The 12,910-nt window shown below is 21.1% G+C and overlaps 1 protein-coding gene across 1 annotated transcript in view; it reads left to right on the top strand.

Annotated features, from left to right (window-relative positions):
• The window catches only part of rdgB (retinal degeneration B), a 41,576-nt gene that overhangs the window by 17,305 nt on the left and 11,361 nt on the right, over positions 1–12,910 (top strand). Inside the window, exons 2-7 of the mRNA XM_011496787.1 lie at positions 906–1,020; positions 8,236–8,348; positions 10,568–10,904; positions 11,176–11,315; positions 11,765–11,882; positions 12,285–12,672. Coding sequence (XP_011495089.1) covers positions 8,271–8,348; positions 10,568–10,904; positions 11,176–11,315; positions 11,765–11,882; positions 12,285–12,672 — 1,061 coding nt within the window. The 5' untranslated portion in view covers positions 906–1,020; positions 8,236–8,270. The remainder of the gene's footprint in view (positions 1–905; positions 1,021–8,235; positions 8,349–10,567; positions 10,905–11,175; positions 11,316–11,764; positions 11,883–12,284; positions 12,673–12,910) is intronic.

Below are 12,910 nucleotides of genomic sequence, written 5' to 3'. Positions count from 1 at the left end.
TTAAAATAAATATTATAAATGTAAATATGTTTATATCTATTGCTAATAAATTAAGATATTTTTACTTTATTTTTTGTACATAAAACTAATATAGGCACATTATATAATACGTTTCAAGATTATTGAATTTGGTCTATTAGTTTATTTAATTAATTTAAATAATAAATGTAAGGTATTGAATCTTTTGAGTATAATAAAATAGGCTACAGTCTCATTTTAATATTAAAATACCATGGATTAGCTTATCATAACATGTTTCATTTTCTTTTTTTTTATGCTGTTATTATTATATTTTATTCTGCTAGATAAGAATGAACTTTATTATAATATCAAAAATTTTATTTTTTATTTTTTCTGTAAAAATATATAAATAATTATATATTTTTCTTATATGTTATTCTCTTTGGAAACTTTGGATATAATTTATAGGTCACTTAATATTACATTTAAACGTAATTTAGTAATACTAATACTGTGACTAAAATCTAAATATTAAAACATTGTTTACATAATTAAAAAAGTTTATCAACGAAGGTTAAATAAATAATTCCAAATTATATATACTTAAATATAAACATTGTAGTCGAATAAATTTTTAAGAATTTTTAGAAATACTATTTTACAATATCATTTTTTTTATACATTTTTAACTTTTTACCGAAAAAAGTTTATTTTTTTGACGTTTATAAAATAAATTTGAATTTTTGTAGATATAAGGTGTTATATGCAGTATCGAACTTATTCTTAAAAAGCAAATAATGTATTATAGATTATTTTAAAAAATATGGAGTTCACTTAATTTAATATAGTGCTCTTTTTACACCAACAAAAATTTCATGTGTTTAATTATAAGAAATTCGATTTGGTGACTGCTCTACACTAAAACTTTTTCATTTTGTGAGAAGAATACACGATGAAAAAGTCAATAAGTAAAGGAAGCTGAAATGAAGAGTAATATAAGGAGCTTATCCTGCCCACTATCGTACACTTTTTAATAAGGAATCACGCCCGAGACTCATTGTGAGTACAGTTATATCACTTCCGTTGTATAACCTTCTTTTTCTCTTATTTTGTATTATATAAGTTAAGTATATAATAGATGTTCTGTTTATTTGTATTTATAAGATATTTTTATTATTGATAATATATATTGTTAAAACAAATTAATTATATTTTTGTTTCCAATATAATTTACTGCTCTAATTATATTGTACAATAACTCATTATAATTCATCAAATGATAAAAACTTAAAAAATTTAGAATTTTTAACGAAAAATGAATTAAAACTATCTTTTAATATTAAATTATAATTTAATTAATTATTATTTGAAACTAAATTATAGAAGTTAAATAGCATATTTTCATAATTTTAAGAAATAATGTTATTTCCAGTCAAAAATAAGTAATAATTAAAATTTTAAAGCTTTTTGATTTATTTTATTTTTTACATTAAATATATGATATTTACATATTATATATTAAAGCAAGCAATTAAAACAAATTTTATTTTTGACAATTAAGTTTATTTAATATTATTATAAAATATTTATTCTTAAAAACATTACAAAGCATAAAAATAAATAATAATTGTTATAATTAGTACAAATTTATATTTTGATGATTAATAGTGATTTTTATAATACTTATTACAATTTTCATTTGCATTTAACAGCTATATATATAGATTTACATTTATTTATGGTAGAAATTATATAAATTCAAAATTTTCAGTCATGTTTTTTTATACTTACTTTTTTTATATATAATACTTTGTAAACATTACTTATATATATATATATATATATAGAGAAAGAGAGAGAGAGAGAGAGAGATATTTATTTATTTATATACTCATATTTATATATATAAATACCTTCTTAAATATAATATTTAAATACTTTTTATTATAATTACATTATAAATAATTACAACTAATTTAAATTAAAAATCATAAAATTATTTTGCTTCGATAAAAATTATATACAAACAAACTAGTATTAAAAAATTGTTAAAACTTCAAAAATATCTTGGTATTGCTCATATTATCTATATTTAAATAATAATTTTGAATTATGATGTATGCGTATTTGTATTATTTATTTATCTGATTTTAAAATGTTTATTTGAACTATTTTTTCAATATTTATTAAACATATATAGAAACATTAAAATATTCTAATTACAATACATCGTTATATTTCTTATATCAAAAGTTTATATTCAAATAGCTATTAAAAATAGAAACTTTTTATTAATGAAGATTTAAAATTCATTAAATACTACAACATAAAATGTAGACAGCAATAACTTTTCAATGAATTATTTTCATAATTTATAATTGAACACCAGATCATTTAAGTTTAAAATAATATTAGTTAGGCAATAGAATTCTATAAAATAATCTCATATGCATTAAGTATCATTAATTTTGGTAGTTGTATCTAATATATAAATTTGTAATCATTTAAGATCAAAATTCTTGAACCAATGTTATCATGTAATATGTTATCTGTGTCAAAATTGTTTAGAATATTTGTGATTGTTATAAGAATATCCAAAAATTTACACGATATATTTTATCAGTTTTATAAATATTTTATATAAATATTTAATATATTTTTCTTTTAAATATAAAAATATTTGTTGTTATTGAAATATGTTTTATATAAGAAATATGTAATAGTTAATCATTAAATGCATATAGTTTTCTTTTTGGATGTTAAATTTATTAATAATTTACGTTAAACTTACGAATGGACACATGTCAGCAAGTAAACAAACTATAACAATTTTTAAGAAACTAATAACTTTGTTACAAATGATATAAAAATTACAATATTTCTTAATATTATTGATATTTTAACACTTTGATTATTTGATTTGATTATTGATATTTTAACAATAAAATTTATTAATATTGTATGTTTTTTAATAATGATAATGGATAGTTTATTACTAGTAATCAAAGACCTGCAAATCCTTTAAAAAATTGCATACATAATAGTTTGATCATATTTTATAACAGAAAATATTTTTTATTGAATGAGTAGTCGAGTAGATATATTAATACTATCACAGATAAAAAATTAATTAATAAAATTTACTTGAAGATCGTTTATCTAAAATTTATTTAAAAATTTAATCCAGCCTCTATTACAAATAATAAAGATAAGTTTGTAATATTTAATATTGTAAAAATTATATGCATACAAATTTACATATATACTTTATATATTAGTATAGTTGAATTATGAAGTTGAATGATACAACTTCGATTACTGTGAACTGAGGAAACAAAATGCTTAAAAGAGAACTTTCAAAAATTCCTCGTGACTCTTTCTTATATTTGCTAATTTTTCAAATAAGAAAATATTTTTTAATAATATATAAAACTTAATATATAAAATATATAAATATATATAAAACTTCTAAAGAAAAAGTAAATAAAATATTATTTAATTTGAATTTCACACTCAATAAAATAACATTTAGTATAGTGTAATCATTTTTCTAGATCTCATCTCTATTTAATAAATTACACAAAAATATGCATTCGTTCCAGTTATTTTTATTTTTAATATTTACATATTTATTTTAAAAAAATTTGAAGTAATAAATTAAAATTATTTTTGTAATTCTATTAAGTTAATTTTCTTGTATATTATAACTTCAATTACAATTATGATAAGATATATTTAGTTGATCCAATAGTAGATTTGCCAATACTACCATATATATACAGCAGATATAGTAAATCACAATTAATATTAATTATTTTTTAAAGACAGTTATTATACAATTGTTAAAAATCAATAAAAATTCATGATACTTTTTCTATTGCTATTAAGAATTTAATTATTATTATTATTATTTAAAAAATAGAAAATATTGTTTGAGGTAATAGAAAACTATTTTAATTGGAACAAATTTCGTTTACTATTGAAAAATTTTATTAAAAAAAAAATTCGTAATAAAATAAAGCATTACCCTATCAGTAATTCATACAAAATTATTTTAAAGAAATTTTAACGGTGTTTTTAGTATTTTACGAAAAAAAAAAAAAAATATATATATAATCATTTAAAAAATATTATTTTAAATAGTAAGTAGGTTCTCAGTCCAATAAAGTAATGCTTTCAATTTATTGAATACTTACTTCGCATGTAAAACTGCTTGGCTGCATAAATCTTATTAAGTAGTGGTAGCTCCTTGTTTGTTGATTGATGGTTGTTAAATAATAGAAGCTTCACAATGAATATTGACGTCCATTTAAATGTATATATAACATCAAACTTAAAGTCCAAGCAATTGTGATGTCAATTTATATTTCTTATTGATTTTAGTTTTTTTTGCATAATTTGAATTTAAAATAGTATAAATTATTTTAATTTGTCACTGAAATTCCAGTAACTATCAAGTGTAATGCTTAAATTTATAAAATAAAATTTAATATCTACCTTTTATTTTATTTAATGTTATAATTGTTAAATTTCATTACATTCTGTTATGTAATGTTTATATTTAATCAAACTTTTCAATCTCAAATAAATAACATTAGATTAAGGGAAATTGTAGTAAAATTATAATGATACAGTTTTTATCACTGATGAATATATTAAGAAAAATTGTATACATAAGGTTAGTTAAATAAATAATTATTAATTATTAACTAATAAATAAGTAAATAATTAATAAAGCGGGTTAAGTTCTTGTAAGTAGGGTGTTGCGTGTAGAATGAGAACAAATGTTCCAGTTAAAGGAAGTATAATATAAAGAGCTCGCATGCGTCAGTTGATGGGCTTCGTTGGTAAATCTATCAGAGTGGACTCGTCTCTTTTACCAACTTTACAAGGTCTTAAGCTTATTAGACGACTCAAGCAGTATACGATGAAATTTGTCAAGTGTAGCAGCAAATTAGATGTCTTAAATTGTTACATTAATTTTCTCTAATAAAATTTATTATGCTATTATAATTATCTAAACATTTAGAATTTCTTTTTATGTGGTACTAAAGTATGTGTAAAAAGGATTATATTTTGCAATTTAAAAAAATGAAAATAACAAAATTAATCAAAAATACAAAAGACAAATACAATAAATCCAAGAAAGTAGATGAAATAATTAAGTAGGAAAACTTTAAAAAGGAAAGATCAAATAGAAATGTTAACAAAATATTGTTAAAAAAAGTAAATGTATTTTGCATAATTTATAATTATGATATATTCATGATATGAAAAAATAAGTCATTCATAAAGTTGAAACTATTACAAAAAATTAAGTATAAAAAGAGAAAATAAAAAAAAAATAAAAAATTAATTATTCCAGAAATGAAAAAAATGAGGATAAATCAACGATAAAAGTAAAATTTATATATATACATGAATGCCAGTTCAATGTGATCTAATGGAACAAAAAATGAGATACTGCAACGTAAAAAAAATGTTCTAAAATACTTTAGAATTAATTTGAATCATCAAAAAGTAAGAATATATGCAGAAAAAAAAACTTGTATATAAATATAATATTAATAATAGTATTTTAATATTCAAGGAAAATAAAAGTAAAAACCTTACAATATGAAAGATAAGATTTATAAAAAATAGTGTAAAAAACAGAAGTAGGATTTGTGAAAGCGAAAATGTAAATTAATGTAAATAGAACATCTTAAAGTTAAGATGAACTCCAGAAAATTAAAATTTACTAAATTTAAGAAGAGAAAAGAAAATAATAACAGAATATTCTTATAAGAAAATATATTTATTCAAAGTCTTCAAATATTAAGAATTAAGTAATTTAACGAGTTTTTGATTGAAAATTAATCGTAGAAAGAGTTATGTACCAATTACATCAAAATTTCAAATTGAAATAAGTAAAATGTATCTAAATAAAGAAAAATTTAAGGATATATTGTATTTAAAATGCAAAAAGAAATGACAGTTATAAAATGTGAAAAATATTCTATTAATTTTATTAATACAGACATAATATTGTTAATAATTTTAAAACAAGTAAAGAAAAAGATAAAAATGAAAAAAAGGACCATAAAAAAAATGTTACAATTACAAAAGTTATAGGAAAAAATAATAATTCATAAATACATAAATGTATAATTTTGACGTGATAAATGCATGTGGTAAAGGGAAAAAGTTAATACAATAGATTATGAAGAAATAATAAATAAATCGTGTTAATAGAAGGAAGATAAAGAAATACGGAATCCCAAAGTCACAAAATGGATATAAATCTTAATTAACTATATATTATACCAGTTAAATGAAATTTGTAAAAATACAAGCAATAAGTACTATAAATAATTTTAATTTCAACATAAAAAAGGTAGAGAAAGATATTAAGATTATAGAGATAACTAAGAGATTAAAACAATTCAGGAAAACAATGTTAGATAAAGATATATAGGTAATAAGGTAAGAAATAAATTTTTTATACAAAAAAAATGCAATTTTTAACAGAATAATTTCGAAAACGATAAAAATACGTTATAAATTATTCATTAAATAATAAAACAAAAATCAATATTATGTTAGAGATTAAAAAGGATTATGTGGACAAAGTATTTGCATAAATATCAAATAAAAATTAAATAGAATGCTAAATAATTAGTAATAAGCAAAACAAGTAATCATAAGAAATAAAATATTTTATGAATGACTTTCTAAATGTATTATTTACAAATTGCAATCAAATGTTGTATTAAAGCGCAATGAAACTTAACAAAATAAAAAAAAAATGTATGTAAAATAATTGTTAAAAATGTTGGGCATATAGTGATTTCATCTATTTCATTTGATGTATATCTGTTAAATTATTAAAAAATATTCACAAATGAAAAAAAAAACTAATAAACAATAACAAAAATGAAAGAATCATTTACATACAATATGTCACGGTATAATATATTATAAATACAAATCGAAAATACTTTTTAAAAAGCTCAAAAATAAAAATGAAAATAAAAGTAATAATGGAGAATAGAATAAAAAATATGAAAAATAAATAAAAACAAAATGTCTTGTTTACGTAGCACAAAAAATTATTAGATAATATAGGTATGTAAGGAATTAAAATTCAAAATTCAGTTCACGGATGTTATTAAAGTAGGTTAATATACATAATTTTATTTATAATATATACAAACATAATGAACTAAATATAAGGATAATATAATATACATCCATAGATTAGAAAGAAATAATACCCATTTGATATTAATTAATGATTATTTGAAAAATTATTAAATTTGACTCAACATATTAGAAAATTAAAATACCACAGTTTATATTACTAGTTTTTCTCTAATATATAATTACTATCATGGAAAATATAATATTTTTGTATCGCATTGTATTTGCAATAAACAATTCAAACATTTCCTAAATAAAATGAAAAAAAAATTTGTCATTTATTATCATGTTTATGATATTGAAGGTTCTAAATAAAGAAAAATCTTAATAAGTCTTTAGCTAATTCTTATATATTTTATTAATATATAATAATTTATAAAAAAAATTGATTTATTTATATAATTGCTAATTATATAAAGGTAAATTTAAAATACAATAAACATAATTATGTAATATCGAAATGAAATTGTTAGAAACAATAATATTTAGAATGAAGATGATGATGTTGATATTGATTTTAAATCAATTTTACAAAATAATACAGAACTTTAAACTATAGAAATATGTAATTTATAATTAACTTAAATTTTTAATTATTACGTTTACACATAAAGTAACAAGATATGTAAACTATTTCGATAATAATTAATTTTTGTAATAATGATAATTTGAATTGGGATTGAATGTGAATATGGGCATCACTTAGTCCCTATTATAGTACAGGAAATAACAATTATTTATTATTCATAATTATTTTATATGTTTAAAAACGTATTAAATTAAATCCGAAAAGTAAAAATCTTTCACATTTTACGAATTCTTTTAACAAATTGATTTATAGTAAAAACTAGCTTCCATTTTTTATGAATTTTTATTTCGAACGTATTAAATTTAACATAAAGGAAAGATAAAAAATGCAAGATTAAAAATAAAGTTTAAAAAATTATACAATAGAATTTTTTAATACTTTTATATTCATATTAATTAATATTCATATTCTATGTAGATTTCACATATATAACTTATATATTATTTAATAGTTTTATAAATTTTAGATTTGCTTAATCATTTTTTATTGTTTGATTTGTTAAGAGAAGTAGTGATCAATAGAAGAGGAGGCCATCAAGATGTTGATTAAAGAATATCGAATACCTCTTCCACTTACCGTGGAAGAGTACAGAATTGCTCAACTGTACATGATAGCCGTAAGTTTCTTGTAATTTTTATTATTATTATATATTCATAAATTGTAAGTATTGTAATTATAGTTTGATTATAAATTATATATACATCATACATAATTTATGTAGTTAATGAGATATAATAAGATGTATAACAAATTTTTGTTATCATAATCATTCATAAACGATCACTTATCTATGTATTTATTTTTATTGAATAAATTAAATTTCAATCATACTGAAAATCCTAGTAATTAATCAAATTTGCCATTATTAATTTAATAAACAATTAAAACTATTATTTATTAATTAATATGAATAATTTGTTCGACTTATAATTCAATAACTTATAAAAATATAATGTTCTCTTAAAAAAAAAAAGTAGTATAAAAAGTTTCGAGACTACGCACTTAATCTGTTTTTAATGAACTTCTTTCAACACAACTAATTTTATTTATTTTGTAATACTTATTAATTGATCCTTTTATTTTATAAAATATTGATCATTTTATTCAATAGGAAACAATTTAAATCTAAAAATTGACTAATGAAAGAGGAAGAAACTTCAGAAGTTGACAACGCAAATTAATTTAAAATAAAAGTGGTTTGTAAAAATCAAGTCGTAATTTTCATATTTTCAATTAGAAAAATATTCATAATTTGATTTATCCTTTTTATTTGTTAGGGGACTTCGAATTTACACTTTCCCACTTATTTTCGATTTTTTTTATTTACTATCATGCTTTTTCTTTTTTTTCCTTTAACAACATTTTATTAAATATTTTTACAATAAATCATTATATTTTTCAACGAAGGTTAATATTAATAAATGATTATATTTAACTTTTATTTGATTCGAATAAAACAGTCAGTCAGTCAATTAATGAAATTGTAATAATTATTTGTAATAATTATTTGGTTAATATTCTGTTAATGCACAAATATATATATATATATATATATTATGTTTATATACATATATTATCGGAGTAATGAATTATGCTTATTTAGAAATAAATAGAATTTTTCGGTTGTAATCTAACTATTGTTATAGTGTATGTTGTAAATGTTATAAATCCTAAGGTAAATTATTTTTAATAAGTTATCTTTTGTTTTTTGATAATAAAAATTTGCCAAAAGTTCTCGTTAGATCATTCAGTTACAAGTATATAAGCTTACCATACGTACAACATGATTGAATATTGACGCGCAATAAATCTGAATAATTATTTACACAGTTTATTTGTAATAAATGTATGGAAACAGAAGATTTTATAAAAGTTTTCTATAAAATTGATTCTTTCAAAAATAGTATAAGTTATTGTTTACTTCTATTGCGCGATTTTAAATACACTATTGAAAAAGAAAAACGTGCATAAAGATAAATAATACAATTTTTAACAATTAAGGTTAATAAATATATTCCTTTAAAAATGTGAAGAGAATCTTTTATGATTTGTTTATCTATGTCATTATTATTAATTTTTACTTCAATTTTTGGGATTTTAATAAAATGGATTTTGTTTATAATGGTTGAAAGAATGTTTTTTTTCTATTATTAATGAACTTCGTTAATACAAATACGATAATTCTCTTCTGTGAAACATTAGTAACATTTATATTTATATAATGTAGGGTCTTTATAGAACTGCATTTGAAATGAAATCAAGAAATTACTAAAGAGATTATATTTTTATTAGAAATAAATTAATAAAATCTTTTTATTCAAATAAAAATATTAAATAAATATAAATACAATATTTTAAATACTTTTTATACCTGCATTAAAGTGATCATAATTTTCATATGGAATTATGCAGTTATTCACTCATTATTTTTTCTCCATATTACGCGTGTGTGCGTGGGAGAATGCGTATGCTGCATATAAATTACAGAATTTTTCGGCATTAGTCACAGGTGAATGAAATAACCCATAAAATTCGAAATATAATTTTAAGAATATAAGAAATGTACAATTATTTAGACAAAATAAAATTTCCGACAAATCTAAGATAGTTCAACAATCGCATGCTAGCGAGATGATATCTTATTTAAAAAATATATTTACAATAGATGAAAATGAGCTTGAATGTATAATAGATTAAATTTGAAAGTTATATAGCATTTTATTTTAGAAAATGAATTTCAAATAACGCATAAATAATATTTAAGTAATATTTAAATAACTATTTTCCAGATTCTAATTTTCTGATTCTAAAAATTAAGATTTTTATAATTTTTAGAAAAAGTCGCGAGAAGAGAGTAAAGGTGCGGGTAGCGGCGTTGAGATAATTGTCAACGAGCCTTACGCAGATGGTCCCGGTGGTAATGGACAATATACCCATAAAATTTACCACGTGGGTAGTCACTTACCCGGTTGGTTCAAAAGTCTCCTACCCAAATCAGCTCTTATGGTTAAGGAGGAAGCATGGAATGCCTATCCTTATACGAAGACCCGCTATACTTGCCCCTTTGTCGAGAAATTCTCTGTTGAGATAGAAACTTACTATTTTCCAGATAATGGGCATCAAGAGAATGTCTTTAAACTCAGTGGTAGTGACCTTAGAAATCGAGTCACAGGTTTGTGTACACGTAAATATATTATTTATTTATAATAGATTATTACTATCATGTGCATTTTAACGTAAAATAAAAATGTAATTGTTTAATAAATTAATTAATATGCTAAATCAACAATTAATCCGAAGATAATATCTTTTAATATACCTGTGACTTTTCAGTTACAAATTATTTTATTAAAAAAAACTCTACCTTTTCTATTAAATATTTTTTAATCAAACATAAAAGATTATTTTAATTAAGAGAGTATTTTTATCCACTTTTCGTTTAGATGTAATTGATATTGTAAAGGATCAGTTAACCGGTGCTGATTATATTAAAGAAGAAGATCCGGTATTATATATCTCTGAAAAAACTGGCAGAGGTCCATTAACAGACAATTGGCTTGAAGACTTTTGGGCCGACGTCAAAGTTAGTTTCTTTATTATTTGATTATTTTTGAATATTAGACATTTGATTGTATTAGGATAGTCTTTATAATAATAATGATATATCTATTATATAGGTTATACAATATTATGAAATACTCCAATTATAATTAAAATGATATTGTATTTACTAATAAGAAAATAATTTCACTATTTACAATAAGTGTATTCTATCGTTTTAAAATTTATAAGATAAAAATGTCCTTTTTATCGTCAAAAATACATAATATCACTAATTAATAATCAGAATAAAAGATTGATTTATTAATATGTAAAATTTTTCAATTTTCTCGATTGTTTTTTTATTAAATAATAGAAAAAATTATTTGATTTTAAATATTTTTATATGTATAACTTATAATACTATTAAGTAATGTTCATAGTGTAATATAAGAGATTAAATAAATATTGTTTGTTTTCCATGCTTTATAGGGAAAACTTCAACCTACTTCTTCAGGAAAGTCATTAATGTGCGCTTACAAACTGTGCCGTGTTGAGTTTCGTTATTGGGGCATGCAGACGAAGCTTGAAAAGTTTATCCAGGATATAGGTAGGATAGAGAGTGTGCGGGAAAGCGAGAGAGAGAGAGAGAGAGAGAGAGAGAGAGAGAGAGAGAGATTAAAAAGAATTATTTATTAGAAAATTTTAACTTATTAATTAATGGCTTAAATAATTATATATACGGGCTATAAAAATGCATAGTACATAAATATTAAAATAAAATGTAAAGTAAGAACTCATTTAGTAAAATCGTAGTAAAGTCATATAGATTTTATAGACATTTGGCAAAGTTATTTGAAAATTAATTATAATTGATGAAGATACAGTTTAATCTTATTTTTTCGATTGGATTCTATCATTTGTACTTATATCAATTTTACATTTACTTTTGCGACGCATTAATTTAGACATAGATGTTATTTAATCGTAAAACGATTTTAAATATATCAAGCTTTGAGAAAAACAATGGTACGTGCTCATCGTCAGGCTTGGGCCTGGCAAGACGAATGGGATGGTCTGACCATGGAGGATATTCGAGAAATCGAGCGTCAAACACAGCTAACACTGCAGGCTAAAATGGGCTTGACTGAATCAAATGAGAATCTTGTCGATGGCAAATCCCAAGATGCTGACAAAGTGAATGCGACAATCACGTCCCAGGATTCGGTACAAGTAGCTAAGACACTGGCTGCAACGCTCGGTAGCATCGAAAAGAATGAGGATCTACAAAGTCCAACTGCACTTCGTAAGCCATCGGATATTCCTATCATCAATACAGCAATGAGCTCCGAGGGTGAGGCCAGTTTTGAGGATTCTCCTACTGAAGTGCTGTCATCAAGGTACGTGAATATTTAAAATTTCTACTTTATTATTTGAATCGAATCTTCGTCTTATTTAATATATATATTCATCTTAAACTTTTATAAATCTTTAAATATAGAAATCGCCTTATGATTTTCTTACACTCTTTCATACTAGTATATAAATTATCGTAACATAATTAAATTTATTCATACAGTAATAAATAATAATTCTTTAAATACGTAAAAAACGATCAACAGAAATTAATTGATTATC

Source organism: Ceratosolen solmsi, unplaced genomic scaffold (assembly GCF_000503995.2).
Source record: "Ceratosolen solmsi marchali unplaced genomic scaffold, CerSol_1.0 scaffold29, whole genome shotgun sequence".
Lineage (NCBI taxonomy): Eukaryota > Metazoa > Arthropoda > Insecta > Hymenoptera > Agaonidae > Ceratosolen > Ceratosolen solmsi.
The sequence above is the reverse complement of the archived record's forward strand: the minus strand, read 5'-3'. Positions and strand labels throughout refer to the sequence as shown.